The 20,605-nt window shown below is 37.1% G+C and overlaps 2 protein-coding genes across 2 annotated transcripts; one reads left to right on the top strand and one right to left on the bottom strand.

The window, feature by feature from the left end:
• Positions 1-8,847: 8,847 nt before the first annotated feature.
• LOC131309614 (exocyst complex component EXO70E2-like) lies at positions 8,848-10,761 on the top strand. Its single transcript, XM_058336222.1, has one exon. The coding sequence runs from the start codon at positions 8,848-8,850 to the stop codon at positions 10,759-10,761; it is 1,914 nt and encodes a 637-aa protein (XP_058192205.1).
• An 8,676-nt stretch (positions 10,762-19,437) lies between these two features.
• On the bottom strand, positions 19,438-20,284 carry LOC131311925 (uncharacterized). Its single transcript, XM_058339562.1, has 2 exons — positions 19,801-20,284; positions 19,438-19,654 (listed from the first exon to the last, which is right to left on the bottom strand). The coding sequence occupies exons 1-2, from the start codon at positions 20,007-20,009 to the stop codon at positions 19,561-19,563; spliced, it is 303 nt and encodes a 100-aa protein (XP_058195545.1). The 5' UTR covers positions 20,010-20,284; the 3' UTR covers positions 19,438-19,560.
• Positions 20,285-20,605: the final 321 nt, after the last annotated feature.

Below are 20,605 nucleotides of genomic sequence, written 5' to 3'. Positions count from 1 at the left end.
GGGTAAAATAAGGATTGTAGGAAGGTATTCTGCTATAATAGAAAAAGAAGGGAAAAATTGAAAGAATATAATTAGGAGTTTGGTAATGTAAAGAAAAAAGAAAATTGTGGAATATGAGAAATTGATAAGTATTTGAGTAAGAAAAAATGAAAGGAGTTTTTAATTAATCATCCTTTTTTGGGGCACTATGTAAGTTTTCATCCCTAGTAATTTTGGGGGTTATGTTTTCATCCCCTTTGTGTGTGCTTTACCATATTTACCCTTATTATTATATATATAAGTCAAGTTTTTTGAATTTGGGGATGATGATTTTATTTCCATATATAACTGATTTGATGGGGATTCCAAAATGAGAGTCCATGATTTTAGGCCCATTTGTAACTGATTGAGCATTTTCGATAATTAAAGAAGTTTTTGAAATTTGTAGTGGGGGCTAGATTAGTGGGATGATTGCATTCCATATATAACGCAATTAGTGAGACTAATCTGATCATTTTTTTAGGGATCATTTTTTGTTTAGAACATGGCATATTGAGTTGTCTGATCATGTTTTTTAGGTTGCCCTGTATGTAGAACATGGCATATTTGGTTTAGAACATGGCATATTTAGAACGTTTTCATGATTTCATGAAAACATGACTTCCAAATCTTATACCAAAAAATCGATCATCTTTTTCATGAATACATCCTGATTTAAGTCCAACAAATTTCACGGTTATTCAAATAAACCATGAATAAAACAATAATCATCATTTATTTTTGAATCATTCAAATAGGCCATGTTTATTTTTGAATCATTTATGTTTAATTTCATGACCTATGAATCATGATTTCATGTTCACGAATGGAATATCGTCCAGAAACTCCAATCCGAAAAATAGGACTCTAATCTGAAACGAAAACCTTATTGGCCGAACATGACCTATAAATTATGATTTCTAAAATAATGTTCTAAACATGACAACTTATTGGGTTTCCACAAAATAGGTGATGTGCATGTTTTAATGACCTATAAATCATGATTTCATGTTCATGAATAAAATATCGTCCAACAACTCCAATCTGAAAAATAGGACTAATCATGTTTAGCCAGAAAAGAAGAAGAAGAAGAAGAAGCTAGCGGCAGCCATATTTGAATGTTTCAAATCATGACGAAATAAGAAGGATTGGGGATTATACAACTACTACTTAATTAACAAACTAGGACAGTACTACAATATCATGTATGTAAGATTTGAAAGGAGCCCCGATTTGAAAAACCCACCGATAGCTTCTTTTTCCCTTTCCGGCAACAAAGTGGGGAAAAAAAGGCAACGAATTCGTCTACGCTAAACGCTCCGGGCAGCGGCAGTGGAGGAAGACGACAAGCATCTGTTGAGCGCTGCCGATTCCGTCGCCTTGACGGTTGCAACCATCTTGTTGTGACCTGGTCAGTCGGCGACGATGCGCCGGATGAGTTGTTCATGCCGCAGTGATCTTGATTGGTGGGGGTGCGACCATCCCATTTTGACAAAATGGTTGAGGATGAAATGGTTTTGTACTGGGGAGGTGGTGGTCGAGATTTTTGGGAGTGATTTATGGGATTGGATGATCGAATATATAAGTTGAATTACAGGGACTTCCGGAGTTATCTTTTCGTCCCATTTTTCTGTGAATATATATATATATATATATATATATATATATATATATATATATATATATATATATGGGTACTATTGGTATTAAAAAAGAGGAAGGATGAAATCATAAGTGGAAAAAAGTCAAAGGATGAAAACTTACGAGGAGTGACGCAGGAGGACGATTCTTTAAGTCCCCCTAAAATGAAATTGGGTGCACTCAATACTCTTGAGCACCCCTAGAAGATAATATTTATTAACATTGAAATGAAATTACATTTTTGTAGCAAACCAAATTTCGATATCATGGATTCTAGTATTGGTTCGGTTTGGTAAATTATGGCTCCGTTTGTTTTGATGTAAAATGTTTTACAATATAAAATTTTTTTCATGTAAAATTTTTTTTTCAAAAAACAAATTTCAAACTTTTATTTTTCGGTATTTGGTTAACACTTGAAAAATACTTTCAAAATAGTGTAGAGAGGGAGGGGGGGCTTAAACGGCAGAGAGATCTGAGAATATCGGAAATGAACGTGGGTCAGGACTAACGATTGAGGAAATTGAGCAGTGAGAATTGGCAGCGGGTTCATTTCAAAAAATAACTTACGGAAGATTTGAGGGTAAGTCATTTTCATCCAATTAATGGAAATTGATTTACTTGTAAAAGGTTTTACACAACCAAACACCGAAAAATAGGTAAAACATTTTACGCTCAAACAAACGAAGCCTATATCAGTTCTTTTCTTCCAGTGAGACCACACTATAGAGCATAAAATTTGAATTGGTTTGATAAATTTTTAAATGATAGATAGGATTTATTTCTACCATAAATATTGAATTAGGAATCCATCACTCCTACAAATCACACTCAATCAATTGGACCAGTATAGAGGTTTCCATAATTGAGAAAAATTATGCCCCAAATAAAGGATTTGTTAATTTGAAGAGTTATCTGCAAGTGCAGTAGGGTGCAGTTGGTGCATTTCTTATATTCTCATGCATATGTGCAGAGTTCAATTTTCGTAAGCATTCATCTCCCTCCTGAAGTTCCCTAAGATAAAATAGATTAGGATTATCGAATGGAATATATATATATTCTTGTCCTTACTAACCCACCAAGATTGGTCAAGCTTTCCTTTTGATATTCTAGTCCTTACTAACCCCATCAAGATTGGTCCTTTTGATGTGGAATTTTGCTTCCTTCTCTAGGAGAGTGATCCCTAAAAATATCTTTAGCTAATTTACTCCATTACTTCCTTCTCTTCCATTCCACGGTTTTGAATGTTGAAGGCTTCCAAGTTAAGATATATTGCCATATCTGTTAATGTAAAAAATTGAATGGATCAAATTTACAGAAATTTTTAACACTCTATCCACCATAGGATGATCAAATGAAGGGTCTAGATTTATAAAGGATTCAAAAACCGCTCGTCCTTATTATATAGATTATTATTGTATAGATTATATACTATTTTTATAGATATAGATAATCACCATTAGATTTCTTCACCGCCCCATATTATTGTAAGGTTCATACACTTAATTTTAATTAGGTTTCAAATGGGTACGCATAAAAGCCTATAGCACTAAGTGATGGTGACCCAGGAAGATCGACTAATTTTGGCACTTAAGCACTATTGCGATTCTAATCCGTCTCAGGTTCTCCCTTGTGCACGCAGGTTCAATTCCTTTGGAGTCCACACCACATCAAATGAATCAAATATACATTGAATGACCCATATTTACTTAAACTATTACAAATGGTAAGCCACTCAATTTGTATATTAAGATCCAGTCTTTTTTTCTATTTATCAGATGTAAAACTCAATCTTTCACGCATATATGTTCCTCACAGACACCCCAATGTAAAACTTAATTTTTAGTTCATAGTCTGAAAGTTGTGTGAGTGCAGGTCAAACACATGTTTGATTTCTTGGCCAACTCATCGGGTCATCTGTCGTTGTCAAATAGGAGTGAGAAATAGTACTTGGATAGAAGAATACGCGTTAAGCAATAATATATGTCAGGATAAAAATATTTAGACAGTTGATTTTATCACTCTTTTTATTGTTAACGTTACTTTTTTAAAAGTGTATTTTTGCACCAAAAATATATTTGCAGAGGAGTGCCGTTAACAAAAAAAAAGTGGCAAAATCATTTTCCAATGTTTATGTGATATATAAGATATATGTGAGGTTCGTAATAAAATTATTTTCTTCAAAACATATGAATTTGTTCAGTTCGGGAGCATATTTTTATTGGTAGTTCAGGTCAAACACCATTGCAAACACATCACTCAGATCTCGTTTCGCTAAGGGAAATAGGTACTTATTTTTTCAATAATAGAGTACTTATTTTTTGAATTAAAGATGCTTGTCAAAAAAAAATAGAGCAGAAAATATGCTTGTCAAAAAAAAAATTAGAGCAGAAAATATGTACTCAAAAAGTAAGAACCTTAGCAGAATGGGGCCTGATCAGTTGCATTGGTCCCATAACCTATTTCGATTATTTAAGCTGTTTATTTAATTTGTAGCTCTAGACATGTAAATTATTTCGGAAAAAAAGTAAATGGATTGGATATCGGTCTATATATGAGTGCATGATTAAAATCATGAGATTAACAAGAAGAAATTAATTTATTGATCCATTTTCTCAAAGAAAAATGTAAATATTGAAGATTGCTACTAATGTCCGATCAAATCGATTTTTGCATGATAATTTGTATCTTGAGACCTACACAATAAGCGGTTCAAATTATTAAAATTATGATAGAGCTCGCTCTATTTTCAATGGTGTATTGAAATACCGAGTAAGTAGCTAGCAGGGGGTGCTTGGCAGTATCCCGGTTCAGTATATTTACCCTTTTATCTTAATTAAGCAACAAGCTAACGTCAACACTGCATGTGGCACAATTTCTTTTAAGTAGCCCAAATTGCAAATGGTCCCTTCATTGATTGGTCAAACATAGTACAACATAGCCTCCTCAGCCCAAAGCCCCGACGAGTCAAGATTCAAAGTCAATTTGTTGGAGGTTTATCATATACCGTTATCACAAAACACTAAATAGTTAGAAATGCCATCAAACATTAAAATCATGAACACAACCAATCAAATAGTAGAATTAGTCTTATAATTAGAGTTGAGTAAATAGCATGTGAGATTGATGAGAGACAGGCCATTCACTATTTCACTGTCCTAGCCATATTTGTCTCTCTTCAGTACCCCAATATACATCTTGTAGTTTTTGTCTTCGCGTTGCACGATCGGTGGAGAATGAGGGTGCGGTAAGCATGAATCAGATTGCTCACAAAATAGAAAATACTAATACAGAAAGGTAAGAGAACTCAATGTTTTGAAACAATGTGGGGGTGATACTATTTATATAAAATTCTAATTACATTTTTACAAGAGTCATGATGAAGTCTCTTCATCCAAAAATAAAAAATAAAGTCACACCCTTTGACAAATTAAAGACATGCACCTATAGTATAATATCTCTTTAATTTTCAAACTTAGAAATGTTCCAACAGAAATTTATCAAAACCACAAATCAATATTTGACGGTTTATCCTGTGAGTTTTCGTGTGATGTAAAATAACACAAATTATGATTCTATTTAACAGTTTGAAAAGTTCAATTTGAAGTTCTAAATTAATTCACGCAAAAATTAAGTTGATCAAATTCTTAAGAGTTATGAGTGGAGTCTGACTATTAATTACTTTGAAAGAACTATCCTTTAACCAACTGTATTGATATTCAATCAATTTGATTCCTTGCATAAAGATTTTAAATATTGGAGTTTCTTAAATAAATAACTTGAATCGTTAATGAGATAGTCACAGGGGAACTTTCTTGAGAACTACTAGCTATGAGCAAGAGAGGGGAAATTCTAGGGAGCACACAATTATAAAAATAGATTTTTATTTTTTCTTGACAAAAGTCTGTATGAACCCCTGCTAAATGCATGTGAGTATACGATCACTACCACTCCACTTGAAAACATGTCATACATTTTTGCAGGGGATGTTACGAGCACCAAAACTAAGTAATTTTAAAAATATTACGTCATTCTAAAAAATGTGAGGTATCATATGGCAAAAATAATGTCTTCTTTTGGTAAATGACATGTCACACTGTGATTTTTGTATTGTTTTAATTAGTTACGCATTTTCATAGTGTATCTCAACAAGTAACACTAAGTAATAGTATCCAACAAATAGATTGAGGCACCATATATTTTTGAGAGATTATTCAATACCCCTTGCTCCTATTCCACCACACAATCATTGGAGTTCATACACTTATTTTGGACACCGCATGATTATATGTTGGTAGAAAGACCTAGTCATCTAGTACCACATGACGGTGCTTCTTAGGCATTAAATAATTTTTCTAAGAGAGTGAATGAGAGGAGTGATTATTAAGTGCTTTGGAGCATTACCAGTACTCGATGCTCTAGGGGCCATTCCCATGGGGCCACAAACAGACTTTGTTCGGTTAAGGCTCTGTTTGGAACCCATTACTTGATGCTCTAGGGGCCATTTCCATTAGGGATGGCAAACATACCCGCCCTGTCCCGAACGGGGTGGGTTTTCCACCCCATTTTCGGGTATCGGGTCGGGGTAAAAATTTTCAGACCCGCTCGGGTTCGGGTGAAAGTGCCCCGCCCCGGAGTATTTATGGATGCTGGGAGCGTGCTGTGCATCGTGCTGCTCGGCTGCCGGTGCCGCTTTGCCGGCATTGGCCCAACGATCGGAGACGTCCACTGTGTAAAGCTCGTCGAGTACTACAAGTGTATCAAAAATCAACCCGATAAAATATTGTTAAAGACTTCATCGGAATACATATAACTTGGAAAAAAATGAATCCTAATGGATACGAAACACTAGATCAAACCACTGAATCCATTCTTTTCGAATTATATGTGTTCCGATGAGGCACTTAACGATATTTGATTGGGTTGATTTTTGGTACACTTGTAGTACTCGATGAGCTTTACGTAGTGGACGTCTCCGATCGTCAGGCCGATGCCGATAAAGCAGCACCGGCAGCCGCGCAGCACGCTGCACAGCACGTAGCTATGCAGCACGCTCCCAGCATCCTGTATTTATATATATTTTTATTTATATATGTATATATACTTATATACACGTCCTTTCATTTTTTTACCATTAATCCAAAAAACAATGTCTCTTCACTGTCAAGTAGTCTAATTAAATTTAAAAAAGAAATAAAATTTAATATTTATTGGTGTTTAGTGAATTTTTTAAAAAGTTTTCTTAAAATATTTATAATAAATTATATACATAAAGAAATGAAATAAAGTATCTAAAATATTAATTGCAATTAAAAGTTTAGATAAAATCGCGATACCAAAAGACACAAAAATAATTTCAAAAGTTTTATTTTTTGGATAATTTTTATTCTTATTTAGCATTTTTTTTTACTTTTTTACTTATACTTTTTTTTTTTTAATTTTTACGGGCGGGTAAACCCGTTCCCCGATCGGGGCGGGAACGGGGTACCCAAAAAAACCCGGTTGGGGCCGGGTTGGGGCCGGGGTCGGAAAATGATTTTCAGGTCGGGGTATGCAAAAGCCCGCCCCGCCCCCCTTGCCATTCCTAATTGGCTAATTCTCATGGGGCCACAAACAAACCTTGTTCAGTTAAGGCTCTGTTTGGAACCCATGGAAAGAAAAGGAAAAGAAAGAAAAGGAAAAGAAAAATGAGAGAAAAAATTTACTATTCACTACACTTAAAATTTTTATTTTCTTCACTCTTTTCCCTTCAACCAAACAATGAAAGGGAAAATGTTTTAATTTTCTTTTCTTTTCCTTTCCTTTCTGGGTTCCAAACATAGACTAAGGGTTTTAGATTTTAGATTCTAATTGTTATCTTATTTCTCACTTCATTCATTACTCCTATATTTAATTATTACTTTCATTTTTTTATTTATCTTTCTCTAATCATTACTTATTTTTTTAATCATTACTCTATTTCTTTCTACACTAATTACCTACAAATCCAAAATCTCAAAACTAACAAAATCTTAGTGGTGGCGTATACTAATGTATGATAGAAAAGATTTCGGACCACAATGTGGCCGTGCTCTGAGTCTACGAGAGCAAGTAAGTTGAGTCAGAGAGAGCTCGCTACACCGTAGAGAAATCCCTGAAAGGAAAAACTACATTTTGCCAACCCCGCGAAACTTAACTACATTTTCCAACCCCGCGAAACTTCTTCCTCATTTTCTCTCCGGCATTGCGAAGTTCAAACTATTCAACAGAAAAAAAAAAAATTTATCCCCCCCCCCCCCCGCTCTCTCTCTCTCTCTCTCTCTCATTTGGAGTGAAACTTTTTCTCACCCTTTCTATGCCCCCTTTTTTCTTAGACCCGAACCAAGAAACACGCGTAAAACACTTGCTCCCTTCCATATTTCTTGTTGTTGCTCTTAACCAGAATCCTTTCTTGTTTTTGCTCTTGCCCGAAATTCTCCAGTTCCATACTGTCCAATCCTGTTTGTTCATCAGTTCCTGGTATTCAGGTTTCAACTTCTGATCAATATATTCTTGCTTGCACTTTTCTATTTTAACCAATTGTTTATCGGTTTCGTGACCCAATAAAGATCTGATTCGTTGTTGTTTAGTTTGTGGTTGAACTATTACTTACGGTTTTCTGTTTGCTTCCCTAATTTTGTATGTGGGTAATTAGGTTTTGTGTTGATGAGATTTTATTTGATCGGATTGGGGTTAAGTCTGGTTTCAGTTCTTTCTTTTAGTGCATACTGATCTGGATATGTCAAACGACATGAGAAGGTTCAAGATGAAAAATCAGTTAGGAACACAAAATTTGAGAGAATTCGGTGATTTTTGTGGTAAGGGATGTCTTTCCTGTCATATTTTCACTTGTTGTCTCAAAGTCTTCTTCTTTCCTGGGTCTTGTTCAGAGCAATAGGTTAGATTCCTAGGTGGGACTACTTTTCTTCTTCTGATTGATACCCTTTTGTACCCCTGATTCCCTTTTCACCTTGGTAAGTATTTGAGATTGCTCAAATCAGCTCTTTCTTACTAACCCGTGTCAATCTCCAAACTTCAATTGGAGGATCACCAATCTGCTCTTAAGTCCTTAGTCTGAGGTTTTCTGTCAAACCCGGTTGTGGTTTTTCGATCTCCAAGTTTCTGAAACCTGTGCTTTTGTAAAACTATACAAGGATTTGAGGTGTATCTGTGATGACGGATTTTTCACCTATAACTCCGACCTATGATGGTGAAGAGCATGTGTTTGCTGCTTTTCATCACATAGTGAAGGCATTAGGGGCAAGTAAGAATCTGACTGATGATGTGAGACGCCTTGTGGCGGATCTTGACAACCTTTTGTCCACAAGTACCAGAACCCCAGAGAGAAGGGAAGGTGAAACAAGAGAGGTGGAAGAGCAATTGGAATTTGCTCAGAAAAAGGTCATGAGGTGGGAATCAAACCGGTCGATGATATGGGCTTTGGGCCGGGAGGAAGCTGCAGATTATCTTCAAGCAGTTTATGAAATCCAAAGGTTGACAGAAAGTTTGACAAGTTTGCTTTCAAATGGTGGTGGAAAACGAAAGGAGTTGCTTGACCAAGCCAATAGTGTTTTGCATATGGCAATGGTAAGGCTTGAGGAAGAGCTGATTGACATTCTTTCTAAGAAGAAGCAGTCATTGAAGCCTGAATATGTGTCGTCCCACTCGTGCGATGAGGATGTTTCATCTGATGTATCAATAGTTTCAACTGAGGATGAATCGATTGAGGAAACATCTAGGAGAAATAGTGGTGGCACTGAACGTGAGGATCATAAGGTCGATTTGATCCATCCTAGTGTAATTTCTGATATCAAGTCAATTGCAAATGTCATGTTTGCTTCGCATTACAATCACGAATTTTGTGACACTTTTGTAAGCTTCTGGAAAGATGTATTGGATGAGTATTTTGTCGCTCTTTGCATCGAAAAACTTAGCATCGAGGAATTGTCTAAAATGGAATCGAAACAACTGTGCAGCAAGATCAGGAAATGGAACAGGGCGATGAAGTTTATCATTAAGGTTTATTTGCCAAGTGAGAAACGCCTTTTTGACCAAGTGTTTGGAGAATTTGGATCCACGTACAAAACTTGTTTCATTGAGGCTTCTAGAGGTTCAATGTTGTGCCTCTTGAATTTCGGAGAAGCCGTGGTGATTGGGCCCCGGGAGACAGACAAGCTGTTTACGTTACTTGACATGTACGAGGTCCTGTCAAATCTTATCCCTGATATAGATACTCTGTTCTCCGAGGAGGCCGGTGCTTTCCTTGGGGCTGAGTTCCACCAGCTTATGATAAGATTGGGTGGTACCGTGAAGGCAACTCTTTTGAAATTTGAACATGATGTTGCTTCACACCCATCGAGAACTCCTTTCCCTGCGGGTGGGATTCACCACGTCACGAAATATGTCATGAATTATGTCAAAACACTTGCTGAGTATTCTGAGACTCTAAATTTGCTTCTTAGGGTGCAAAGTGGGGAGGATACGGTTCTAAATGGTCAAAATATTAGTTCGGATAATTTTTGTCCATTGGCTGTCCATCTACAGTTTCTGACGTCCAATTTGGAATCCAATATCGATCACAAATCCAGGTTATACGGGGATGCCTCTTTGAAGCACATTTTCATGATGAACAACATCCACTATATGGTCGGAAAGGTTAGTGGATCCGCACTTGAGGAATTCTATGGAGTTGAATGGATAAGGGAATACACTAGGAAATTCCAGCAGCACGAAACAAGTTATGAGAGAGCGACTTGGAGTCCAATCCTTTCTCTACTGAGGGATGATGGAAACAACAGAAGAGAAAGTCTTAGGGGGAGGTTTAGAAACTTCAATATTGCTTTTGAGGAGGTATATAAGTGCCAGACTAAATGGTCCATCCCTGACCACGAGCTTCGGAAGGACTTGCGAATTTCCACTTCGCAGAAAGTGATCCAAGCGTACCGGCCCTTCACCGGTATGAAATCTGCAATCATTGGCGAAAAGTACGTTAAGTACTCTGCCGATGAGCTGGAGAATCGTATCTTGGACCTCTTTGAAGGGCCACCTGCTTCGCTGCACAATACCCGAAGGATGTTGACTTTTTGAAGGGTACCAAGTACTTGAATTCATCCTTGCGTGGTACTTTTCGTTTCCCAAATTCTTTTGTTATTGTATTTCGTAATTGGCAGATGTGTTGTAAAATAGTATTAAATTGTTCATTGCATTCTGTGTTTCTCGGGCGTGTAGCTCTTAATTGTTGTAATATATTCTTTGTTCCAGTCATTATAGGCACACATATTTGAGCTGCCTGTTCTTTTCAGATAGGTTTGAAGAGAGATGTTTTATCATTCTATGGATTTCATATCTACTTTCTTTTGTTTTGGTATCATGGAACTCTTATTCCAATCTTCTCCTGGTAAATGAGAAATATATTACAATTATTATGAGTTTAGCATACAAACGAACCGACCAATTGGTTGTTCATACTTGGTTTCAAATCTTAACGACCTTCAAAGTGTTTCCGAGTTCCTTCTTAATCAGCTGAGTCAATCTCAAACGAGCTTTAATCGAGCTGATTTTGATTCGATCTCGAGTAGCCTGCTTCTTTCAAATACTGCAAACTTGTCGAGCCAAGTTGCGAGTTGTTCAATTTGGAACTTGCTTTGAACTAGCAGAAGCAATGGCTTAAAAAGCAGCTAAAGGCACCATGGGTGTATGATGGCTACACATTTTGCAGTTGTTTGGATCCTGTTATTTCATGTCCATTGTTTTTTTAGATTATGAAAACAGCTGATCATATCACTAATCTGCTATTTGGACTAACCTGGTTATGACATGTATCTTTCAAATGGGACTTGTTGAGTTCAAACTCATTTATGCGCCTGAACTCAGAAATCATTTCATCAGTAGCAGTAAAAAAATTACAGCATTTGTCAAAAAGTATAGGAAGGTCAAAATCAAGAGTCTTTCGTCTGGTGGATAAAACACCTTTTTACCGGTCGGAACGCAGGACTTTTTGAGTTTAGAATTCTACGTGCCTTGTCACTACTTTTGTTTTTTTTTCCCATTTGACAGTCAACTCGACTAATCTTTTCTCAGTCCGGTTAAAAATAAGTCATTCATACCAGAATTAAGAAATTCAAAAGAAATTACTTTATTGTGGCTTGACCCTAAGAATTGAACTATGCTCAATTGTGTAGGAAGAAACCCCACCAACTAAGGGGACTAACCCTCAAGGCTGTTAGAAGTAGTAGTGTAGTTTATACTACCAGCTCTCATCATCGTTGTTAGGAACATGTATGAAAATTTGAGTCCTCCATTGAATAAAAAAAAAAGATCTTAATATACAATTGAATGACTCATCACTTATGAGGCTTGGTCTTTTAAGTGGATATGAGTTATTCAATATATATTGGTTACAGGTGATGTGGTGAGGACTCCGTAAATACTCTTCAACGAATTGGATCTACGCGCACATGGGAACACCTCAGGCGGATCAAACTCCCAACAATCATGGTGTGAGTTCGAGTTACTAATCAGAGGTTGTGATAAATTATAGGAGTACATGCCTCTGGTGTTGTGACTTGATTTGGAATCACGAAAATTGATCTCTCAGGAAGAAGATATGAGAGATTAAAGGTTGCTTACTTCCTTAATAAGTAGCTCTACTTAAACATAGTTAAGAAAACCCGACTTATCTAAACTTGGACGGCAAGAAGCAATCACATCTCGACCGTTCATTTTGACTTAAGCTCTGTTTAGTTGTCGGAAATGTTGTGTGAAAAATTAGATCCTAGAAAAAGTAAGTGAGGTGAAGTAAACGATACTGAAATTTATTTTCCCATATGGGTTCTCTCGACAAGAAATCTTGCAGGAAAACAAGAATTCCTTTAACAAAATCCATTTTGTGAGAAAATGTTTTCTATTGGAAAAGTTGAAGCTATGGTTTCTATAACTTTTTTAGGAGCTGAACACACAAAACAAAAAATTTCAAAAAATTTGATTTTTCCGTACTTTTTCATCTTTTCCGTGAAACTAATCGGGACCTTAAATTACTCTAAACGGTGAGAATGGACTCTATCCGGTCTTTGGAGAAACCCAATCCGCTATCCTTTGAAGGGTAAAGAGGCGGTGACAACGCCTCATTTGAAAGTTCTCCATTTGTTACAGGAATTAAATCTCAACCACATAGAATGAAAGGCCATGAATTAAAATTGACTTACGAAGTCAATGTATAAAAAAAATGCCATTACAGCCTGTAAAATGGTCGAAATCGATGTGCTTTTAATTAATTGACGACGACGCGGGTTAGGGTTAGGCAGGATTGAAGAGTCAAAAAGAGTGGGAGTAGAGGGGAAAGACTACAATACATACCTTTTATTTGGGTGTGTATTATATACACCTCCAAAATGTTATGAATAATAGAGAAAATGTTACGAATCGTACTGCTAAAAAGTTACGAATTGTATAAAGGTTACGAGATATACCAAAATGTTATGAATCATAGTAAAAATGTAATGAATTGTACTGCTGAAAGGTTATGAATTCTAAAATAAAAGTTACGAAACACACTAAAATGTTATGAATGAATCATAAAATAAATGCATATGATACACTCTTTTAAGGGGTGTATATTGTAGATTTTCCCGTGAGTAGAGTAGGATTTAGTCACTCTAGCGGCATGCGTTTAAAGGCACTCGTAGCAATCGTAATCCGCAAGTTAATACGCGTAGAAGCGATTGGCCCACTTCTGCCTCGGACAACTTCACGATCTAAGTCACATAAAGCGCGTGTGGTGGTGTGGTTGTGAGAGCACGGGCATGAAAGCGTGTCTCGAAAATCTCCAAACGACTAAAATTTGTGAGTGCAAAGATTGAGAGCGTAAATACAGGCCATTTTAAAAGATTATGTGACTAAATTCACGACAGCTCAAGATACATAGATTTTAAAGTGCACCCTCCGATTAGAGCAACTACGCTAGTTGCTTTTTTTTAGAAAATTTTGTTGCAATTTCTCAAAAATGACAAAAGAAATAGCAACTACCACCCCACATCCACGAACTCAAAAGTTTCTCAAGTGCGGCAAAATGTCATTTTATTTGCCAAATTTGAGAAAATTTGGCAAAGTCGTCATTTTTGATTGAGAGATGGCGAAAAATGAGAATGGCAAAATGACATACAGGAGTGTAGTGCCCTTGCGATATTTTTTTGTAAAATGACACTAATCATTGAAAAAAAATGATAATGACAAGGGTGAAATGGCAAACACCGGTGTGAATGCTCTCAGTCCATTCCGAAAACCCTCTTTGTGATTTTCATGAAGTGACAAAGAAAGTCACTAAATCTCGTCTGTGCTAGAAAAAAATGAGGAAAGGGCACAAATGAAACACGTCAAAAAAAGATAGCGGTTGCCAGTAATGGAATCTGATATGCAGCTACGTGTACACCGCCGCGTCAAGAATCTCTCCCAACTTTCATTTTCATTAAGATAAGAGAAGAAACGCTGAGGGTAATAATTTTGTCCACCTTCGACCAATCCAAAATTCTTGTTAAAGTCTTGCTAAACTAGATTCTACGTAGGGTCCATTTAATTTCATTAATGATTAGTAGTTGTTTTTTTGAAAATGAGTAAGTGATTAGCTTAAGGTATCGAAGTAACCGATACGACAAGTATTACAAAGAAAATACTGATAACAGTGTAATTCTATGAATTTTTTTACAATTTTATTTTTGATAAGAGCAATATATTAAAAGAGTTAGTAAAATAAGTAGAAAACTACATACTACCATATAACATGTGAGTCTGCAATAATTAAATCAAGGCCACTACAGAGCAACTCAAGAAATAGCCCCTAAACTAAAAACAAAATACTCGAGAGAATTAACAATCAATTGTTGCATTAGATAAGAATTTAGTTCTTGGTTTTGACCGGATAAATTGGTCTTTTGACATTCGAATGGTGGCCAATTAAGATTAAATTTGAAGAAGAAGTTCATTAATGACGTAGTTGTAAATTTAAGAGGGAGAAAGTGGCCTTTAAAAGTTGAGTATACTCAATTTGATAGAGTGAGATTTAAGAGACGAAGGGAGTGAATTTTGCATTCTGTGTTTCTCAAGCCAAATATGGCTATAGTGTAGCTCTTAACGGCCCGTTTGGATGGAGGATTTGTTTTGGGTGGATATAGAATGAGGGTGGATTTGAAGGTAGATATGTAATGAGGGGTGATATGTTAAGAAGGGTGGCCCCACCTCTTAAGAATGGTGGATTTGTAATGAGGGGTTTGGATGATTTGTTGACAAGGAGGATATGGAAGGTATATATGATGGGATTAGATATCGAATGACTGAATTGCCCCTACTTTGATTTTTGGAATGCTCAAAATTGATTTATTTCATACTAATTAGAATAAATTGATATTTATCTTTAATTTTATGATAAAATAATTTCATTTTAGAACACAAATGTTGAAATCATGTTTTTTATTAGAAAAAAATATTATTTTCTGAAAAAAATTAAAAAAACGTAATTGCAAAAGTGGAAAAATGGCACCCATGGACCCCATATACTTCGTTTTCTGGGGAAAAAAAACATATGTATATGTAAATATAGGTACACAAGACCTCGTTTCTATCGTTTCCTCAAAGGGAAAGAAGAAAAAAAAAAAAAAACCCATCGCAGGTTTACTTCTTCTCCGACGCCGACGTAAACAACCCAGCCCAGAGAAATCAGGGGTCTTCTCTGGCTATAAGATCTCTCTCTCTCCGCCGACCATCTTCTCCGTTCGGTCTCCTTCTCTTCTCTCTCTCTAGATCTCTCTCTCTCTCACTGTTGGTCTGGTTTTCAGAAAACAAAAATCGTCTGAGAAAACAAAAACTCTCTCTCCCTCTGCGTTGGTCTGGTTTTCAGAAAACAAAAATCATCTGAGTAAACAAAAACGAGGGCCACCTGGATCGATAAGGGGGATTTGGAGGGGTAAAAACGTCTGAAAAACCCCCGGATTTGCCAACGACGGGTTCAGACCAGTTCTTCACAAATCCACCTCCAAGGGGATTTGAAGCCGCTACAGTATTCAACTCCAACTTCCTTAAAACTCAACCAAACACCGGATTTGAGTGGGACCAGGACTCCAAATCCGGCCGGCTCACAAATCCCCCCTTCTTCTCCGCCATCCAAACAGGCCGTAATTGTTGTAATGTATTCTTTGTTCCGGTCATTATAGGCGCGCACATATTTGAGCTGCCTGTTCTTTACAGATAGGTTTGAAGAGAGATGCTTTTTATCATTCTATGGATTTCAGATCTACTTTCTTTCGTTTTGGTATCATGGAACTCTTATTCCAATCTTCTCCATACCTTGGGAATAACTGGTAAATGAGAAATATAGAAACATAAAAAGATTTGCTTATTACAATTATGGATTAAGCATACAAACGAACCGACCAATGGGTTGTTCAAACTAGGTTTGAAATCTTAACGACCTTCAAAGCGTTTCTGAGTTCTTTAATTGAGCTGATTATGATTCAATCTCGAGTAGCCTACTTCTTTGAAATATTGCAAACTTGTGGAGCCAAGTAGCGAGTTGTTCAATTTGGAACTTGCTTTAAACTAGGAGAAGCAATGGCTTAAAAAGAAGCTAAAGGCACCATGGGTGGATGATGGCTACACATTTTGCAGTTGTTTGGATCCTGTTATTTCATGCCAATTGTTTTTTGTTTATGAAAACAGCTGATCATATCACTAATCTGCTAGTTGGACTAACCTAGTTATGACATGTATCTTTCAAATGGGGCTTGTTTTGTGTTGTGTTGTGTTGTACATTGTGTTGTTTAATCTGAAACCTTTGAAAACAGTTCAAACTCATTTATGTGAATCAGTACCAGTAACAAAATTATTTGTCAAACGAAGGTCAAAATCAAGTCTTTCGTCTGGTGGATAAAACACCTTTTTACCGGTCATAATGCAGGACTTTTTGCGTTTAGAATTCTACATGGCTTGTTACTATCCTTTTTTTTTTTTTTCCCATTTGACAGTCAAGGGTGTTAGGTCGAGTTTACGTACAACTTGAATAATCTTTTCTCAGTCTAGTAAAAAACAAGCCATTCATGCCGAAAATAGGAAATTCAAAATAAATTATTTTTTTGTATCCCAAGAATTAAACTCTACTCAATTGTGTAGAAAGGAAACCTACCAACAAAAGGAATATTTACACCCAATTTTGGCCAAAATATAATTTATGAACCGAAAAGGTGATTTTGGGCCACAAGCTGGACTTAATACGGGTTACTTGCTATTGGGCCGGATCAAATTCAGTCAGGCTATGAGGTTAAGGTGTAATATTCAGGATTGGGCCTCATTAATACCAAAAATCTCATTATCATGTACCTGGGCCCAAATCCACTTTACTTTATTGGAAGGAAGGTTTCCTTAAACCTATTTAGAAGCCCAGATTCACATTCCATGATTTAGCCCATGGTTAAGTCTATTTGGCCCGAGATAGAAGCCGAAGGACCTTGGTGGGCTATTGGGCCCATTAGTAGGTCCAAATCAGTTAAAACCCACCTCCGGGCCCAATTGGAGAGGGGGCTCAAATATGTATAGTAGAATGATAATTATGGAATAAATACATCAAAGACTACAGAACCGTTATTCTTTAAAGTGAAGCAAAGTCCAAGACACATGCCATCCATGCAAGCTTCCGAAGCAGCTTGATCAGGCCAGAAGCTGCTTGGTAAGCAGCTTAGTTAGGCCTGAAAAAGTAGCTCAACAATGAACCAGCCGAATAGGAGGGATCAAGTCCCAATAAATTCTTTTTGTGCTATATCATCATGTATAAGGAACCTATTTTTAAATAATAAAGGGCCCACAAGGAGGGACTTAAAGCTAGTAACCTCCCACATCGATAGTTTGGGTATATTATGTGTGTTTAAAGGGTCAATTATGCATCTTCCTAGTCAACAATTACATAGGTGAGTTGGTATATGAAATTACCCTCTTACTCTTCTTCAAAGCTTTTGGTCCATGATTCTTGCCAAAGTATTTTGGCCTTCAACCTTGGTGGGTCCAAGGGTCAACCTTTGGTAATTTTCTAGGCTCAAATAAGCTCCAAGCAGTTTGAAGGCCTAGAAGTTTCTCCCAAAGAAGCCGAAATTCTTTGTTTGGCAAGTTCCCCTACATGCAGGAAGCTCAAAGGTCTGAGGATTTTGCAGTTGATTTCTTGGAGTGAAGAGCAAGGTGTTAGGCTCGGAGTGTCCCCATAAATTTGGTTACACAATGTCACTCCTTGCGACCGCTCTAAAAACAGACTTGTTGGTGAAATGTCGAATGCCATAAAAAACTTAATTAAAACTATCACTAACAATTATTGGTTTTACGAGAGATGGTGGAAAAATAGTCTGACAAATGGTTTCAGAGCTAGGAAGTCATGGGTTCGAGTAGCGGGAGCGTCATCGTGAGGGAGAGATTGTTCGGCCCGAAGTGCCCTCATGGATTTGGTTACATAATGTCACTCCCTACGACCGCTCTCATAACAGACTTGCAGATGTGATATCGAATGCCATAAAAGACTTAATTGAAGCCATCGCTAACACAAATTGATTTTAGGAGGATGGTGGAAAAGCGGTCCGACACAAGGAAAATGGGACACTTGGAAGCCATGCACAGGTCAGTCCAAGCAACTGAAGACCTGGAGTCTCCAACTATAAGTACCAGAATGAACAACCTTAGAAAGGTTCCACGACCATCAAAGCCCAGTGCTTACTCAAATTGTCTTTCAATTATTTTTACTTTTCAACAAAGTACTTTATCTTTCCGTACAATCTAGCCCAGCCTAGAGTTCGTTTCATTTCCTTGCATCAATCTACTTTGTTAAACCATTAGTTCATTTACTGTTATCCTTTTCTCTTTCCATTTTTCAACAATGGCCAGGAAATTCTAAGTCATTTTTCGTTAAAGGCAAACTACGAACCAAATATGGCCTTACCATTTTGGTCGTACACAACCGCTCTACATACGAAGTCAAATTTGAGGCACGCAGGCCTTAAACACAAACTTGGACTGCAATCCAGACCTGGTACGCTCGCAACAAGAAGAAAACTGTGCACGTCTCGCGGTTTAGTAATTTTGCTCTTTTTGAGGAAAACATTTGGCACGTTCGGTGGGACCCTAATCGCTAAAGGGTAATCATGGGAATAAAAGGAGTTCAAGCCACTGGTGGTGACCCTCCTCACGTGGAGAGTCTAGAACAGCAACAAGTGACCAGTAGAGAAGAAGCTGGAGGCTTTGAGCAGCCTTTAGCCAGTGTGCAAGACCTTAATGAGTCTATTGACATCGTACGCAATTACATGTTTTTGGCCAACCGCGAAATGTCACAGGAGATCACTCAATCTGTCAGCTCTTCCATGATGGAAATTCGAGATGCTAACCTTCATATCACGGCCAATTTTGGTCACCTCACCAACAAAATGAATGATATGTCAACAAGCATGAATGACCTCTTGGCCATAATGTAGGAAGAAAGAAAGGGGAAGGTGCATGCAGAACCTCCTCCCCAACAACCATCAATGCCACAGTTTGGGGTTTTTGTTGGAAGCCAAGAACAACAAACTCCAAAGAGCCTTGTTCCTCATCCTCAGGCTTGGTACCAAGCCTCCAGTTCTGGTGGCCCATCACACGGAGGAGTCCAGGGTCAGATCTACAACTTAACATTGAATCTATAAAACAACTTCTGACAAACAAAAATGTAGACAACCTAAGTCACGTAAAAAAACAGACCTCTGACTGTTGCTGGAGGAAAAGTACAGCCCTATATCATCCACACCAGGACAGTACTCCAGAAATATATGTGTCCAAACATTATAACGCGGAATCATTGTGAACAGAAGGACTTGAGGCATTGCTTTTGAGAACTCATAGACTTTGTGACGGACTTTCGATGGAGGATGAGCAAAAACCTTCATTGAGTTCTTTGCGGTTAACACTATCAAGAATTTTGAAGCTTGCCCTGGACAGTGCAAAGAACATAGTCATTACATTACTACATTATCTTTTCTAATTCAGAGAATATGGAAACTAACTGTAAGAATGGAATAGTGTCTCAAGAAGCATCAGCTGCTAAACGAATTCAAGTGAAAAATGATTGATACTCACTTCCAAGACGAATCTAGAGCAGGACCTTGAGAACACTTGTCATCTTTACGCAGAGTATTCATCCGGTGACCTTTCTCGGCATTGAAATTTCTTGGCTCCACATTACCAGAATCATTATTACCATCCACGAGATAGAAGCTAAATACTAGAGAAAAGTCAGTGGTATTCAATGAAAATTCTTCAGGGCACTGTGAAAACCCAAAATACATTTTTCACATGCAATCAAAGCACCTGGATGTCTACAGTCATGATGTAGGTAGGTCAAGTTCATTTCGCAGCTCTTGCCTGAACTGACTATTGGTAGAAAATGAATCGTTTGTGGGACGGCTGGTGATGATTCATTTGCCACATTATCTTCCTTTGCACTAAAGTTGGGTTTCAACAGCAGAAAGAACGACATCCGTAGGCTGTTCCATGGGAAAATGTTCCTTCCTGGGAGATTGCGAAGCTTTCTTTTTTGCAACAGACAATACAAGCACAACCATATTCTTGCAACCTCTGAGGACAAACAACCCCTTAGACCCATATATTACACCAAAAATAATGAAGGTGTAAATTGTTGAAAAATGTATGCATTATAATTTGTGAAAATTTATATGCATCTCTATTAATTATTTTGATGATTAATTCAATGATATTTTTATTCGGCAAATACAAAATTATCGAAAAGTCGATTCCCGAATTAAATATTTTCGTGACCTTGAAATATAGCATAAAGTCTCTTGGATTCATGATTTATATTTACAAAGACTTTATTGAGCTCAATACATGCTTTAACGGTTTATTTAGATGAAATTGTGAGCCA

Source organism: Rhododendron vialii, chromosome 12a, assembly GCF_030253575.1.
Source record: "Rhododendron vialii isolate Sample 1 chromosome 12a, ASM3025357v1".
Classification (NCBI taxonomy): Eukaryota; Viridiplantae; Streptophyta; class Magnoliopsida; order Ericales; family Ericaceae; genus Rhododendron; species Rhododendron vialii.
Note: the sequence above shows the minus strand (reverse complement) of the source record. Positions and strands in the feature narration are given on the sequence as shown.

Coding starts and splice junctions, on each gene's coding strand:
- LOC131311925 (XM_058339562.1), bottom strand. CDS start 20,009: ATGTATTTTGGGTTTTCACAGTGCCCTGAAGAATTTTCATTGAATACC. Junction 19,655..19,800: donor GCTCTAGATTCGTCTTGGAA/GTGAGTATCAAT, acceptor TGCACTGTCCAG/GGCAAGCTTCAAAATTCTTG.
- LOC131309614 (XM_058336222.1), top strand. CDS start 8,848: ATGACGGATTTTTCACCTATAACTCCGACCTATGATGGTGAAGAGCAT.